We start from the raw sequence: 17,526 nt of genomic DNA, 5'->3' as shown, positions 1-17,526 counted from the left end.
GCTCTATTTTTCTTTTCAGCACTTTAAAAATGTTGTTCCATTTACTTCAAGCTTGCATATTTTGGGATTGGAAGTCTTTTTTTCTCTTCTGTTTTTTACAAGTTTTCTCTTTACTACTGATTTTCAGCTATTTGTGGAGTGTTGTGTGTTTAATAAGCCCTACTTGGGGCTTGTAAAACTCCTTGAATCTGGGGGGTTTGTAGCTTTTCTCAAATCTGGGAAGTTTTGGCCATTATTTCTTCAAATATTTTTTTCCATTCCTCTCTTCTCCTTTTGGAATTTTGCTTACTTATAATTGGATCACTTAATATTTTCCCACATGACACTGAGGCTCTGCAGTTCATTTTTTCCCCAATCTTTGCTTCGTTTTGGATAGACTCACGTTGGTGATATAGTGGTGGGCACAGCTGCCTTCCATTTTGGATAGACTCACGTTGGTGATATAGTGGTGGGCACAGCTGCCTTCCATTTTGGATAGATTCACGTTGGTGATATAGTGGTGGGCACAGCTGCCTTCCATTTTGGATAGACTCACGTTGGTGATATAGTGGTGGGCACAGCTGTCTTCCATTTTGGATAGACTCTACTGCTTTCTTCCCGTTCGCTTATTTACCACAGTGTATTGTCTAATTTTATTCTACTCCAGTGAAATTTTCATTTCAGAGTTTTATCTCTAAGTTCCATTTCTTTCCTTTACATTCTTGAGTATATAAATCATATTTATAATAGCCATTTTAAAATCCTGTCTGCTAACTGCATCATCTCTGTCATTTCTGAGTTTGTCTTTTGACTGATTTTCCTTCTGTGGATGAGTCACATTTCCCTGCTTATTTGTATGTCTAGTAATTTTTGATTGCTTGCTGAACATTGTGAATTTTACCACTAGATTTGGTAACCTTCCTATAAAGAGTGGTGGACATACTCTGGTGGGCAGCTATTTGTGAGTTGGTTTGATCCTTTCATGTCTGTTTTAGAACTCCTTCAGGGCAGATCTTGAGTAGCCTTTATTCTAAGGCTAATTTAACTCTGTCTCTAGTGCATACTTCTAGGATCTCTGATGAGGACCCCACATATTCAACATGGCCTGCACTCTGGCTGGAGGGAACCTGAGTAATTCCCGGCCTTGTGTGAACTCTGGGAATTGTTTATCTTATCAATAACTACTATTTCCCTGGTTGTTCTTGCCCAGCTTTCACTCCATACACGTGCGGGTTGGCTTTAGCCAAAGACTTAAGGGAAGCCCTATGCAGATCTCTGAAGATCTTCCTTCTGAAACTCTGCCCTTTCAGTTCTAGCTCCCTTGGCCTCCCCAACTTCATTCTCTTCACCTCAGTGAGATTGCCAGGCTCTGTTTGGATTCCCCCTCCCTGTGCTGCAGTCCAGAAATTGTCTCCAACATACTCAAGGGGAATCCTAGGCATATTTCCGGAGCTTTTTCTCTGCGCAGTTCCCTCCTGCAAATTCCAACCATCTATATTCCTCCCCAAACACTTTCTCTTCAGCTCGGTGAGCATGGTCTAGAAAATGCCTCAAGTTAGAAAGCCAGGACAATCATAAGGCTTGCTTCACTTGTTTCCTTTCTTTTGGAATCACAGTCCTGCAATAATGCCTCCTGTCCAAAGTCTATATATTGTTGTTGCACATATTTTCTCCAAGTTTCTAGTCGTTTCTAACAAGAGGGTTAAGTCTAATCCGGATTACTGTATCATGACTCAAAGCAGAAATATTGTTTACTTTTTAACAGTTTCAACTATAAAATGGTTTGTGTGGTCATATGTCTAGGCTGAATCCTCCTCTAGAATGAAAGCCCCAGGAGGGTAGCGACTGTGCTACTGAATGCCTAGTGCCTAGCACCAGATTGCAACACAGTAAGATCTATGAAAAAATATATATATTATTGGAACCTTGGGGCTAGGTGTCAGCATGAATCAGTGGAGGGAGACAAAATGAGGGGGTGGAGGGAGGGAAATGGAGCACAGGGTGCAAAGAGAACTGCCAGGACCCATGTGGTTGCCAGACTTGCATTTGGATCTCATTTCCAGTCAAGACTGTCCGTGTGACACAGGCTTTCCACTTGGACCTGGACATTTTCACAATAAAAGACTGGCAATAAATGCTTCCAAATGCTCATTTTGTGTTAAGGCAGTAGACTATATTTTCCACACCTTCTGTAATGTAGTTGGAATATTTTAAATAATTTTTAAAGATCCTCACACATATTATTGTCAATGATTTTATTGCCTAACAAATCTTTAGTTGGGTAAACTTCAGGTGGCTATGGTAAAGGCAGCCAAGTGATTAAGAATCATCTCTGCAGAGTGCCCTCCCAGTGTCACACAGCCTGTGTGATTTCTGTTCCCCGAGGAAAAGGGCATCAGGTATCATGAACTCCTACCCTCACTCTCCACCCAATCTGCTCAGTCCCCAGCTGCTGTTACAGAAGTGCCTGGATTGATCCAGGAGGCTTTAGAGATGTTGGCTGATGTGCAACTGTAGTCACACAAATTGCAACCGAACAGAGACAAGCCACAAGTGTTCTAACCGATGCTGGCCAAGGGCCACCTCTCACCTAACACACCAGCTAAACAAACGAGTCTCCTGTCTGAAGTGAGAGATCAGAACAGACCTAGACTATGAGAGATATCGAAGGCCTTGCAAGTGGGCGCCCACTGGCAATGCAGTCACTGTTGGTGCGTTCCAGGTCTGCTGGATTTCCTCCCACCACCCTTACTTCCACCTCTTGTCCTCCCATAGGCATCCCATTGTCAAATATGTCGTTTTATGTGCATATGTTTTAAATTTATGCTAATAGTATTGTTCTGTATTTCATTTAGTTTCTTGCTTTCTTCCACTAATATATTTGCTCAGTTCCATCCACGTTGCCATGTGTGCATTTAATTTGCTACTTAAAAAAAAAAAAAGACTATTTATTTGAGAGAGGTTGCACATGTGTGCAGAAGTTGGGGAAGGGTAAAGGAGGAGGTGGGGGCAGCAGCAGACTCCCGGCTGAGCAGGGAGCCCCATGTGGGGCTGGATCCCAGGACCCTGAGATCATGACCTGAGCCGAAGGCAGACACTTAACCAACTGGGCCACCCAGGAGCCCCTGCCGCTTTTTTTTTTAAGGCGGGAAGGGGCAGAGGGAGGGGGAGAGAGACAATCTTAAGCAGGCTCCACACCCAGCGTGAAACCCGACTTGGGGCTCTATCTCACAATCCTGAGATCATGACCTGAGCGGAAATCAAGTCGGACACTTAACTGAGCCACCGAGGCGCCCCTAATTTGCTTTTAAGTGCCACATCACACTTTATCTAGCCATCTTCCCAATGACAGACATCCAGCTTGCCTCCAGCTTGCAACAAACAGCCCTGTATACGTTCCCCTCAGTGCCTGTGTGAGACTTTCCCCGAGACATATATCCTGGAGGGGAATCGTGGGGTCACAGATAACACATACACGTGGCAAAATACTGCCAGATTACTCTTGACACAATCACTGTACGGTTTCCCTAACCTAGTTTCCCAGCCCTGGCACTACTGGAATTTTGGACCAAATTATTCTTTGTTGTGAGGGGCTGTCCTGTGCACATACGGTGTTGGCAGCATCTCTGGCCTCTACCCTCTAGAGGCCAACAGCATGCCCTCCCTCGGTTGTGATGATAAAAAAAAGTCTCCCAACACTAGCAACTGCCCCCAGGGGGCAAAATCGCCCCCAGTTGAGAACCACTGCTCTATCTCGTTTCTGCCGACACTTGGCATTAGCCAGCTGTTTTTTTTCCCCTGGTTACCTTTTCATATGTTTGATAGTTTGTAAAGATTTTCTCTAATGTTAATTCTCTGTTGAGGTTGCTGGCCTCTTGCTTTGCAGGAATGCCAGGTACCTTCTTGATGCTTCTTTATTGGAACTGACATAGCAGTGATCTCCCATCCTTCCAGCTCATTAACTCTCTCCACGGTGTGCTTTACTGACAGAAATCCTAATTTTCGTGTATGAGATTCATCAATATTTTGCTTTATGGTTTGGACTTTTGAACTTTTATTCAAGAAGTCCTTCCTTAGTCTGGGTCACAAGATATTTCCCTCTATTAGCTTTACACTTTTACCTTTTAGGCTGATAAGTTCATTAGAAAATTGCATATAAGCAGAGGATCAGACCAAAGAAAATGCTAGAAAAGCACCATGAGGGGCGCCTGGGTGGCTCTGTCGTGAAGCGTCTGCCTTCGGCTCGGGTCATGATCCCAGGGTCCTGGGATCGAGCCCCACATCGGGCTCCCTGCTCGGCGGGGAGTCTGCTTCTCCCTCTCCCACTCCCCTTGCTTGTGTTCCTGCTCTCACTGAGTCTCTGTCAAAAAAATAAATAAATAAAATCTTTTAAAAAAAAGCACCATGGGGCGCCTGGGTGGCTCAGTTGGTTAAGCGACTGCCTTCGGCTCAGGTCATGATCCCGGGGTCCTGGGATCGAGTCCCACATCGGGCTCCCGGCTCGGCAGGGAGCCTGCTTCTCCCTCTGACCTTTTCCCCTCTCATGCTGTTTCTCTCTCACTCGCTCTCTAATAAATAAATAAAATCTTTAAAAAAAAAAAAGCACCATGAATACCCCCACTCCACAACAGAGGGTATTCTTGCCACGCCCCCCCCCGACGCAGCATCTTCCTCCCTGGCTGCATAATGCACCCAGGTAGATTTTGCCTCTAGGTTGATGGCTCCTTCTTGCGTGGAAACTATGCATAGATATATGTGTGTATTTGTACCACATACTGAGAGACCATAAGTTGTTAAACCTATGAGCTTGGGAGCTATTCTGCCTCCTCTCATAATGTGTCAATACATTAATCCAAATGCTTGTGGTCTCAGAACCTTCCTCACAACCGCTGCACACCAGCAAGTCAGCAAGTACCATCACTTGCTCACCCAGGAATCTTCGGTGCCCAAGGCAGCAAGGTCCCACTGTGCAGGCTGAGAAGTTAGAAGTCTGTCAGTCTGAACCACCATTGTCCTGAGAGGTATTAGTTTTAAAAGCTTTTTTGATATGGAAAATTGACATCTACAAATTCCCTTCCATCCATGGCTGGTAACTTACCACCTGCACTTTAATGGATGGAACAGGACTGACCGGCCATACTTAAGCTTGTATTTCTTCCAAGAAAAATCCACTTCACCCAGATTCAAGGTGAAAGCTTTCAGGGAGATTGTATCTGCTCTTCTGAGTCAGTCACTAGATGCAATAAGCTTGTCTCTGGGAAGAAGTGCCCTCCAGGATCCGTCCCACCCCTCCTGCTGGGGCCCCGGGCACCTGGGCCACCACCCCCCCAAACCTGCATGGGGCGCAAAGTCAGGCCCACGCAGAGCAGGCTTCCAGAAGGTTTCACACTTGCTTAACTAGTACAAATCCTTCTCCTCTGTGCTCAACAGCAATCATCCTGATGGGCTTCCCGACTCCAGCAGAGGCCCCAAATAGACACACCTGGCATATTTTAAACGGCTTTATTAAAGGCTATTAATATAAAATACAACCAAGTTACAAGTCGTCAGTAAGAATGTTTCTTTTTTTTTTTTTTTTGGAAAACGTGTATCAAAGAAAGGGAGGCGCAAAGAAAGGCAGGTGGCTCTGACATCCCCGTGGGGTGCACAGCGAGGGCTGGATGACAGACCCCAGCTGTCCCCAAGGGGGCAGCACTCCCAAACCCAGACAGCGGGGCAGGGACCCCCGAAGGAAAGAACTGAAACTGGTTTCTGACTTCCTGGGGGAGTTTGCAAAACACAGTCACCCAAAGTAAGACACTAAATCCTTGAGCTGAATCCCAGGTGCACAGAACGGGGGTGGGGTGGGGGAGACCCCCAAAACCAAATACAGGCTTCAGTTGAAAAGTGTGTATTTTTAAAAATAATAAATACAAACTTCTGGTTCTAGAAACTCTACCCTGATACACTGGCGGGGGGGGCGGGGGGAGTGAGGCAGCAAACCTAAGAGCTTCATTTGTCCGTACTTGGACACACCAAACACAGGCTCCCCAGAGGGCAGGGCCGGAACCATCTCTTACACAGACCTCGGGGTGAAGAGGATCTGCTGGTCAGGCAGGATGGACACCCACCACCAGCCTGTGTCCTCCAGCCCTTCACTTCTCCCTCGCACAGTCCCTTACTTCTGAAAGCAGGGCCAAGCAACACGACTCTAGGATTTCCCAAGTTTTGACTTTACATTTAATCTCAGGAGGCCCTCGGTTACGAAACCTTAAACGCTGTCCTGAGAGATAACCGACCACCTCTAGGGGAGGACCCCAGGTGACACCCGGGGAGGCAGACTTTCAACCATCCCCGCACCCCCTCAGCTGCCAGAAGGACATGAAAGGAATAACTGGGCTTTATGAGAAAGTCGGCAAGAAATGAGAACCATCTCCCCGGAGAACAGGCAGATCACCTTGGGCTAACTGTTCCCGGATGTCGTTCAGTCCTCCCTGCTACCTCAGCACCAAGGAATACAAACTCACACCTGTACATCTCCCTCTCTTTTAAGAAACCCTGTTTTCAAGCACGGGTTCTAGAACAGCCCACTGCCCTCCAGGCTAAAAGGGGGGGCAGGTGGTAAGCCAGGCTCGGAGGCTCAGCGGCTGACCCGAGGAGCTGGCACCTTGCTGTGCTGTTTCAGCTGGGATTGCTCTTTTCCCTCCCCACCATGCTAGAAACCTTTTTTCCCTGGCATGTGTCAACTATCCTTAAAGGGTACAAGAAGAACCTATATTTGCCATAATACAGTCACCAAAGCAGGAAGGTCATATCCACCACCCTAAGGGGCCAAATGAGGTTTAGGGACATAATGCAATTGGCAGAAACCAAATCAAAAGTTGGCTAGGCCACAACTTTGGCAGAAACGTTCTCAGAAAAAAAAAAAAAAAAAAAAAGTTGCCATGTGCTTCACCTTGGAGCCAGATAAGATACTCTGGAAATCACTTAAGGTCGTACGAAACAGAAATGCATTTCTAAAAAGACACACTTTGATACTGAAACCAGGCGCTCACTGGTCGGACTCGTAGGGGTTAAGGCTTCGGGTGAGAACATAGTGAGAGGCAATGTGTAGATCACACGTGGGCATGTCCGGCAGGCTCTCGCAGCTCAGGGCCACGGGTCAGGGCACAGGCTTCCCAGGCTAAGGCCCCCGCTCCTCCTCGCCCTGCCCCACACACCTCGGGGGCATGGGCCACCTCGCTCCCCTGGGTAGCCTGGGAGCTGCCTCCACCTGAGCAGCAGAGTGGGAAGCCAAGTCTCCCTCCGAGATGCCATGGCTATGACCACAAAGGTCTCCAGGGGGCGCTGCGGGGCGCTGCAGAAGCTTGACTCTCCCACTTCCGCTGGTGGTCAGGAATGCAGAGGGAGATCCACCCGGAGAGTTTGACCAGTCCTCGGGACGAAGGACGCCCACTGCCCCTCCCAGTCTCATGCTGCGAGGTTCTAGCACAACTAATCAGGAGAAGATTAGTTGCCATCCTGCCATCCGCCCTTAACTTCTGCAGATAGATGCCCGGGATAGGAAACATCCACCAGGCCACATAAGTAGCAAAGAACTTCCAAAAAGAAACCAGTACACACCCAAGGAAAGTGGTAGCCCTACAACGTCTCTATCTAGATACAAAATAATGAAAAGTTAATACAAAACTTTTTAAAACATGCAACTCTTCTTAAACAATGATGAATAGTTTGAATACGTAACAGGGCGGCTGAAAGAGCATCTCTGCTATGTGCCAACAGTCTGTTTCCTGGAAACGTCGTGAGGGTGGAGGGTGGCACACGATGAGAGAAGGGTGGCTTCAGGAAGCCCTGGACAGCTGGGAACGCTGGGTGGGAATTGGGGGCGGGGGGGGGAGGGGGTCATGTTTCTGTGGTCACAGCCAGCCAGAGTGCTGATGTCACTACTGCTGAGGAATCACCAACAGCCACCCAACAAAACCCACCTGATTAATAAAAAGGGGAGAGGCTAAAGGGGAAAGAGATGGAAGTCGTTTTTACGATTTTTGTGACACGATGAGAAACCTCCTTCTCTGAGTGGAGGGAGAATTGGGTGGAACTGGGAACAGAAGCTTTATGTACAAGATCAACGGAATTCCTTAAGTCTTAAAAAATTCCAAATGCAAAACTTCTGTTATCAAATCATTGAAAATAGCATATATATATCTGGCCTTACCAAAAAGAGAAAAATCTGGAAATCTGGACAAGGCAATATTTACCAGTTTCCAAATGATTAAGAAAAAAGTGTACAGAAACCAGGAAAATACACAGGGAAATATTGCCCATTTTATCCTCCTCCGCCACACCACTTTGGAAAACACTTAGGGGTTCTTGGTTTTAATATTTTTTTTGGTCTAATACATTTTACCAGTTGTCCAGAAAATCAAATCCTGTCTTCAAGACGACATTACTTGAGGTGACCTGTAGAAGAGACAAACACCAAAGTAAGACACGGGTTTCTTTCTTTCTTTTCTTTCTTTTTTTTTTTTTTTCCAGTTACGCATAATCTAAAAACAGCATCTCATTTAAATTGACCCAAATGAAATCGCTCGCTTCCATGTTGGAGGCTCCCTGACCTCAATTTGCCTCGGTGCCTGGAACCAGAAAATGAAAGAGACTTCACTGAGAGCCACACTCTGCCAGGATCCCGCGCTTTCCCCGCTCTGTCCCCGGGCAAGTCTGCAAGCAGCTCACAGAGAAAAGGAAACAAATGTATCTCTTCTATGTGTGCACCGACAGGCGTGCTGAAATGCAGTCATCACAGGAAGAGAACAAAGAACAAAGTCTTTCTGCGGCTCTCTCACACCAGCACGTGCATCCACCTGGCGCATCCACCTGGCAGGCTGCAGCCTTCGGGAAGGAGGCTCTGACGCCCCGCCCTCCACGGAGCTGGCAAAGGGCAAAAACCCTTCCGTGGAGACGATGACACCCACAGACTAAAGCAAGTTCCCTCGAAGCTGGTGAGCCAAAACAGGAAGACCCAAAGTCAGGCAAGCGGTCCTCTCTCGGCTTCTCTACGGGTTTCTTCAATGAGGCTGGCATTTCGCTCTGCTCTGCACCTGGAAATCTGTTCTCTCAGAGGAGTTCATGTGCTCTCTCCGACTGCCCACTCCCCCTACACACACTTGCCTGTGTCTCTTTACAATCAGGACTCTCACGTGATTTATGTAACAGCTTCCTTCAGAGGAAGACCCAGGTGCCAAGTAGCGGAGAAAGATCACTAGGGAGGCTCATCGGCGAGCCTGGCAGGTCTGTAAGAAGGAGCAGGTGGACGGGAAGGTTAGAGACACAGAAGAGAGCAAAGACACGGGGCAGGGGGCCACCGAGGGCAGGACAGGGAGGCGCCAAGGACAGGCTGGAAAGCCGCGGGGCCGCTGATGGGGGGCAGATGGAGTTCCTGTCACAGGGCTCCCCTTCTTCAGGAGGACAACTCACGAGGTCATCTGCTGGGAGAGGAGTGGAAGCACCCGGAACCCCATTCCAGGAGATGCCCAGACGATGACCACAGCTCAACAACACAAAACTCAACTGTTAAAACTGGACAAGGGATCCGAACAGACATTCGTCCAAAAAAGATGTACAAGTGGTCGATAAACAACATGAAAAGACAGTCAACATCCCTAACCACTGGAGACCAGCAAATCGAAACCGCGATGAGACCTAAGGTATTGTCTCCCAGCCATCAGGATGGCTATGATCAAAGAAGAAAGAAAACCAGAGTTGGCAGGATGTGGAGAAACTGGCCCTCTTGCGCGCTGCTGAGGGAACGTAAAATGGAAACAGTATGGCGGTTCCTCAGAAAGTTAGACACAGAATCACCATGTGATGCAAACATTCCTCTGCCGGCTGCATATCCCCAAGAACGGAAAGCAGGGACCCGAACAGGTTTTTGTACAGCCTTGCTCACGGCAGCATTGGTCACAGGAGCTGAGAAGTGGAAGTCACCCACGTGGCCACCAACAGGTGGACGGATAAACGAAATGTGGTAAATCCATACAGTGGAGTATTATTATTCAGCCTCAAAAAGGAAGGCAATTCTGCCACATGCTACCAGTGGATGAACCTGAGGACATTAAGCCGAGTGAGAGAAGCCAGACATGAAAAGATGGAGACCTGCAGGATTCTACTTATATGAGATATTAAGAGCGTTAAATGCACAGAGATGACAAGTAGGATGGTGGCTGCCAGGAGTCGGGGGGGAGAACAGAGAGTTGTTTAATGGGCATAGATTTCATTTTTCAAGATGAAAGAATTCTGTGGATGGATGGTGGTGATGGTTGCATAACACTGAACGGATCTACTACCACAGGGCTGTATACTCAGTATGGAGGCACATTTTATGTTATATATATTTAACCACAACACACACTTTTTAAAATATGTGTTAAAAGGAAAAAAAAAAAAAAAAAAAGCACAACCAGAAAGTCTGGATGGTGCTAACGTGGAGAAAACCAGCAAGACACACACAGAGGAGTGTGGGGGGTGGGCAGTACCCCTCAAGTGTGCCTGCCGGCCTTGCCAATAGGTAACTTGCCCGGGCTCCAAAACCCAGACCCAAACCTAAAGACCCCATTTTTCCTCCCTCTGGCCATCCTCTTTTGTGAGCAGGTGGCCCCTCTCCATCCCTCCTTCCCTCCCCGCCTCAGGACTCATCCCTCCCAGCCACGCAGAAAATGGCTGAATGTCAGGAAGCATTCAGGGAAGGGCCGTCCGACTCTAAGATGGACCTTGTTCACGTTCTCACCCAGGTGCAAGAGCAATCCACGATCTCCTCCAGAAATGGTGCTCTGACATGCCTGTATCCAAACTACTGCTTTCTTCATCATAAAGCAATGTCTCAAAACCAAGGCCTCCCTCTGAACTATAATGACTTTTGAGCTGGTTTATTTTGTTTTCATGCAATCCTCCAACACTGGTTCCATTTAAATTCATTACCAAGCATTTTGTTTTCTTTTCACTGTCTTAGTCTCTTAAAAGCAATGCAGACCAACTGGCACAGACGATGGTCGAGGCTCCCACAAAGAAATGGGAAAGCACTCAGAAGCCACGCACCCTATTCTCCGGCACCGTCCCTTTCTTCAGGATGCATTCCTCTTCACCCAGTGAACCTTTCAGATCTTTCTTTTGCTTCCCCCCAAAAAGAACTCCTTTCTTAGGATTCCTCCCAGACACGTAACGCTATCCTGTTTGGAAACGAGTAGCTGCCAATCACTCCTTGAAGCCAGAGTCTCCTGTGGTCCCTGAGAACGAGCATGGCCGCTCCTGGAGGAGGCTCGGCGGTCCCGCCTGCTTCCTTCCTCCCCAACACCCCAGCCCGAATTTACGGACCTATCGGTTGAGTGGGCCCCCACATCCCTCCCAAACTGACTGCCCTCTCCCTGCGAGTTCCTGCGCTCACTGCCCCGCTACCGGCCCTCGCTTACCTGCCCTCACACACCTGGGGAAGGGCAGCGGGCATCTGCGACATCTACGTGTAACAGGCAAACAAATCATGGCACTGAGACAGAACCATGAGACGTTTCTCCTTGCACATGTGTCAGTCGCTGAGCTGGGGAGCAACCCAGCTCTCCTGATCTCCAAAGTCCCCCCAAGGAATGGGCAAGAGAAAGAAGGGGAAGGAGAAGAAGAAAGCGAGGGCATCCGTGGACCACCCATCTTGTGGGAGGTCTCCCCGGGTCACTCCTGGAGGGAGGGGCCACCCACCTGTGTCGGCATGGGTTCCGAGAACAGAGGGTCCTCCACATCCTCCACATCCTCCTGCTGGTCCTCAGGAGAGGGCAGCTTCCCCACGGGCTCGGACGGGGTGGCTTCCTTCACCGTGCTGGTGCAGGCCTGGACAGGCTGGGGTCTCTCGTGCTCGACGCTGACGCAGGGAAGGGCACGCTGCTCCTGGCGGAGGGTGCTGGGCCTTTCCACCTTGGCCTCCCTGTCCTTCAGGGCAGGGTCCTGCCGATAACAGGCGGGCAGGACCTTTTCACCTTTCTCCATGGACTTGATCTGGCTGGGGGTCAGCGACTGGAACTCAGCCTCGGGCCCCTCTCCCCGGGACCGCTCTGCATTGATCTTCCAGAAGGAAGCTTCCTCTTCCTTCCGAGCAGGACCCAGGGCGTCGAGGCTGGAGGACTTGCTGCCCTGGGAGGGCCGGAGGGCCTGTGAGCCCTGGGAGGCTTTCGACAGCTGTCTCGGCTCGCTGGCCATGCCGCTGCCTGGCTCTTGGATGGATAAAGAACAGACACTGAACTCCATCTGACTCTACAGCAGGGACACAGAGGAGAAAAGAAGAAGCCTTACAATCCACCGCAACGGGCGTGCAGGTCACACCTCCGCCCGCCTGACAGTGGTAACACCGGCTGTCATCCATTTGCTGCAACTTTCTGTCCTGAGGGCTTATCTTCAGGACGGCGGTCCACGCACCCACCACAGCAGAAGCTCGGACACGAAGGCCCTGCCACACTCCAGGCCACCAACAGTGCAGAGACGCGGACTCGCTGAGGACTCTGGCCTCTGCCTGGTAAGCAGAGCACCCACCTGTCTCCTCAAGAGTGAATCCAGCACCTTCCGGAGAAGGGGCTGTCTGGCGGTGACCACCCTCCCTGGAAGGTGATGAAGAAGGTGCACGGCTCCGCACAACACCGCCCTGCAGTGAGGGTCGGCACCCAGCCCCAGCACCCAGGCCCATCGCTCCCCACCTACGGCGGCGGGTGGTGGACAAGGGTGAATGAAGCCAACGGAGCCAGAGCCTGTTTCCTGGACTAAACAGCCATGGAGACCCGACCTACCCACCCACCCCTGCCGGACACACCATCTTCACAGCTGCGTGTCTGTGTGCCCCTCGAATTCACACGTGGAAGCCCTACCTCCCGGAGTGATGTACGAGGAGGTGGGGCCTCTGGGAGGGGTCAGGTCATGACAGTGGGGCCACCAAGATGGGACTAGAGTCCTCATGAGAGACACAGGAGCAATGATCTCTCTCCCACCATCCAAGAACACGGTCAGCGGGAGGCCGCCTGCAGCCGGGAACCGCAGCACCCTGACTTTCCAGCCTGCACAACTGTGAGAAATGAATGTGTGTTGTTTAACCCCCCAGTCTGTGGTCTTTGTTACGGCAGCACAGGCTGAGCAAGACACTGTGTCATGCGGAGGGGTACTCGGGGGAGACAACGCTCCCACTCAGTAGTGCTCGGCACCTCTGACCTTGACCCCAGTCCCAAAGCCCAGATGCCGTCCCCCACGGGAGACCGCAGGCTCCAAGGCCAGCGCAGGACCCACACCACGCCCGAGTGTCCCAGAAATGCTTTGCTCGATCTCAGGCTGCTCAGCGCGGCGACCTCCAAGAAGGCCAGCGCTGTGCTGTGCCGGAGGACACATCGGGACAGGGAAGGACACCTCGGTCCCTGCTCCAGTGCAGAGCACGCTGGGGGATGCCGTCTCCCAGGCTCTGCACGGCAAGCGATGCGTGGCTGCAACCACTTCTACCACCCCTCTTGAACGTTCCTCTCCTACCTCTCCCTCAGACCCCCTTCTTCTTCTTCTTTTTTAAAGAAAAGTAATAAAACTACAATACAGAGAGTTTGGGAATTAGAAAAGAAGTCATTCATTAGCTTTCCTTCTTCCGTAACCACTACCTTTGTATTTTTGTGTCGCTGTTTTCATACACATATTTTACGAGGTTGCGATTCTGTTAGGCATATAATTTGGAGTAATGCTGGGGGGCCTCGGTGGTGTAGTTGGTCGAGCATCCGACCCTTGATTTCGGCTCAGGTCACAGGTCACGATGCTAGGGATCCAGGCCTGTGTCGGGCTCCACACTGAGCATGGAGTCTGCTCAAGATTCTCTCTCTCCCTCTGCCCCTCCCGCCCCCTTCTCCCCTCTCTCTCTAAAGAACCAAATAAATCAGTAAATAATTTGGGGTATTGTTTTTTTCACTTAGTCCTAAGCACCATCCATGGTGTTACATGGTCTTTAGAACAATCACCTGTCCTGGGTACAAGCTAGTTCATCGAGGAGCTGTCCCACCAGCTCCTTAACCCATCATCTTCCTAACAAATAATCGGCTGTTTCTACTCTGTGCTGTTCTAATTAAGGCTGCCGCCACCGTCTTCCTGCATACAGCTCTTCCCTGTGTGGAACTAATTTCTTCAGGTATCTTTCCAGAAGTGAAATGTCAAAATGCAAAGTTTAAAACCTTTCCTTTTTTATGGTTCTAGATGCATACTAGCCGATCTGTTCTCCAGAGCTGCCCCATTTTCTACCACCACCAGCGATAGAGCAGAGTGTATTTTCAGTTACTGTTTCAAAAACTGTGCTAACTTAATATACAAAACATGGTTCTTTATGACTTTAATGCATATTCCTTCACTCCGTTTTACACAGAGCGCTTGCCCAGACTCACCGATGGGCAAAGACGTGTTTGTTAGGGGAGGATGAAAACATGGCTTTTCCCGAGCAAACTGCAGGCCCTGAACCCAGAGAGCGGGACGTGCTCTCAGCCTGAGACTTCTCCTAAAGCCTGGACCCTGACGGCCGGAGGTCTCTCCTCAAGGCTCAGAAGACAGGATGGGATGGGAGCACGAGACACTAAGTTCAAATCCTGGGCACAGTCTGCTCGCTGTTGTAAAGACAACACCAGGGAGAAGACATCATAGGTCCGTCTCCGCGGACCGTGGCATCCTGAGTGCATCTCACGCATCGGGCACTTTCCCTTGCTGCTGGGCCGGGTTTTATAGAAAAATGTTCGCTCTTACAAATGAGGAAATGGAGATCTGGAGCAATCCGAGCAAACTGTCCTAGGTCACTAGCCCATTAGATGCAGCTGGATTTCCACTAGATCCAGTGATTCCAGGCCTGAAGCTGTGCTGGGCATCAGGCCACGTATAAAAACCACTGGCCACCAGGGACGACATCCACATAAACACCAGAACATCCTGTACATGGCAGGATTTGGGTAAGTACGTTAATGATCTGATTTGATTTTTAAAGGGCTGTTTCTGAATGAGCCACTCTCCGTACTCTGTATATTTCCAGATTCCACAACAGAACACAAGGGGATCGCGGGCATAAGAGATGATGCTTTCTTTAAATAAGCAAGTTGCTAAAGATACCACGGAAGTGGAGACCAAGGCTTAGAACGGAGCTGACTTTGATCTGGAAATTGCAATGTAAGGAAGGCACTTAAAACTGAGCACTTTGTCAAGCCCCAGCTTTTTTAGGATCAGCAATTTCTCCAGTGGGATCTCTGCTCAGAAGCCTCTGGAAGGCCAGGCTGAGCACTTGTGGACGTGGAGGGCAGCCATGGACTGAGCCAGGGGTGCTGCGGAGAGGAGGCGGTCCCAGTGGTTCCCAGGCTGCTTTGGGCCATCGCTGGCAGGGCCCCCAAGCAGCAGTGGCCGGACGCGACAGCCCTGAACAGACTGAAACCACAGAGGCTGTGCCGCGGCTCCTTGGGCAATCGGAGGCCATGTGGCACTCCTCAGGGGACAGTGTCGTCTGGTCAGAAGAGATGGCTATGCTGACATTAGCGGCTGCTTGGTTTAGGGGTTTTGGGGCGAAATGGGGAAAACAACATAGAGGGAAAAAAACTTCTAGCACATTTGCTTCCAAGCCTTTTTTCCCGGGTATACACTGTTTTTAGTTTTGCAAAGAAAACAGGACTACATTCTCCTTCTAAAAAACAGTCCTCCCTGATCAACGGCCCTGGGGCTGGGTCTTCACCCAGCGGGAAAAAGGTTCCTTGTTTATATTCCAAACCCACATCTGTTGGGAAGGGGCAGGGCGGAAAAGAGGAAAGGAGCAAAGGGTCTCCCCCCGCCTCCCGCCAGTCCAGACCTCATCTCACTTGACTCCAAAACTCCAGGGACTCCGGCGAGACTGGAGCGGATCGGGGTGTAGGGGAGAACACGGCCGTTCCTCCCAGGACCGGGTCCCCCTCCGGGGTTGCTCATCCTGCCCTGGGGCTTAGTTGCCAATGGGGCTCCGAGACAGAGGGAACAATGCTTCTGGACTCCAAAGTCGTGCTGTGGCCGGACACCCAACCAAGACGCTGACGGGCACTGCCCACCCCCCCACCCCCATCCTAAAGCGGTCACCTGCCCTCCAACCTGCTCCTCCTCAGGACACGCCAAAACCACCCGCCAGCTCCCTAACCCTGAACCCGGGCTTTTTTCTTTATCGGTAAAAAGGGGAAAATCACCATCCTTGCCTTGCTAGACTGCCAGGGAGATTAAACAAGCAGATGCCCGTGAGGGTTTGCATCTTAGACGAGCACCTGGTGCACAGTAAGTGCTCAGTAAACACAAGCTCCTTTGCCCTTCTCAGTCCTGCGTGGGGCGTCAGCAATAGTCCCAGTGGGTCCCCTCCGGGCTCTGGATCCTCTCACGCCTTCCTCTGGTCGCCAGGGGCACGGGCTGTGGTGCCTGTTGCCCAGAGCTGCAGGTAGCGTCTATGCCGGAATAGCAGAGCCGGGGTGAATGCTGCTTGGGAGCCCCCATGTTGAGTGCCCAGTGTCAGGCCACGGAGTCGGGGCTGCAAAGCTCCCTACAAGTATTATGGCCAAGCCCCTGTCCCGTCCCACGGTTCTGGGACTGTGGAGACTCCGTCCCCCTGGCCAGCCACCATGTCCGTGAAGGTCACGCCACACCAGAGGCCCTGAGAGACGGGTGTGAGGGGTGTCCTTCTGACTCTGGGAGAGATCAGTGAGCGGGGATGGGGACAGCCCTGCCTCACGAACCGACAGGTCTAGTGGGGGGCCACTTCTGGACCCTGCAATGAGCACTGCAAAGTGAAAAGACAATGGAGGTCCAGATCCCGTTTTCTCCTTTCTAGAAAAAAGGCTGAAAGCGCTCTTGGGAAGGGAGGTGGTGCCAGCCCCATCCCCCGGCGCTGAGCGACACTGAGCTGGGGCCCAGCAGAAGGGCGCTGTGTGTGAAGGGCCGCGGAGGGCTCAGACAGGAAGTCGGGGTGGGGGAATCCGACTCCGCAGTCTCACACAATCCTTGAGACGGGGACGTGGGGGAGTCATGGCGACAGCCCACCCCAGCGTCCCCGGCACCAGCCAAAGCCCTGGGGCGGACGCGCCAAGCGGGGACTGGGCGTCAGTCACCCCGTGTGGGGAACTGGGTCTCAGCTGGCCACGTCCGTTCTAAAAACAGAAAGACCACAACCGAGCCCAGTATCTATTTTTACACCCCACTCACTGGACAGGAATGTGTAATATTTCAGTAAAGGGGGAGTGCAGGCCGCCAAAACTAACTGTTTGGCTTGGCAGCCTCCGACACATCTAAATTGTTGAGACAAAGCCTACAGAAACGTTGTCAGGAAATGTAATAGTTTACTGGAGCAAATCTGAATAAATCCACAACCCATTTAGCATCTAATCTCCCCACTTCCTCCTCCAAAAAAGGACGCGAAGGGGAAGATACGCAAACCTTTTTGAATCACAAAACTCGTAGAAGTGACAGCCTGAGAGGAAAGACACAGCATGACTTGGCCACCGGACACTGGGAATGTCAGACCCTCCAGGCAAGCGGGGG

General features: G+C 50.6%; 1 protein-coding gene across 1 annotated transcript in view; it reads right to left on the bottom strand.

Moving 5' to 3' along the window:
* Positions 1–5,466: 5,466 nt before the first annotated feature.
* The window catches only part of CUNH1orf198 (chromosome unknown C1orf198 homolog), a 32,841-nt gene continuing 20,781 nt past the window's right edge, over positions 5,467–17,526 (bottom strand). Inside the window, exons 3-4 of the mRNA XM_025850885.2 lie at positions 11,701–12,249; positions 5,467–8,418 (exon numbers count right to left, since the gene is read on the bottom strand). Of these exons, the coding sequence (XP_025706670.1) occupies positions 8,362–8,418; positions 11,701–12,249 (606 nt within the window). The 3' untranslated portion in view covers positions 5,467–8,361. The remainder of the gene's footprint in view (positions 8,419–11,700; positions 12,250–17,526) is intronic.

This window comes from Callorhinus ursinus, unplaced genomic scaffold (genome assembly GCF_003265705.2).
Source record: "Callorhinus ursinus isolate GAN/ISIS: 27379988/994484 unplaced genomic scaffold, GSC_fseal_2.0 scaffold32, whole genome shotgun sequence".
NCBI classification, from domain to species: Eukaryota; Metazoa; Chordata; class Mammalia; order Carnivora; family Otariidae; genus Callorhinus; species Callorhinus ursinus.
This window is presented reverse-complemented; position numbering and strand designations above follow the sequence as displayed.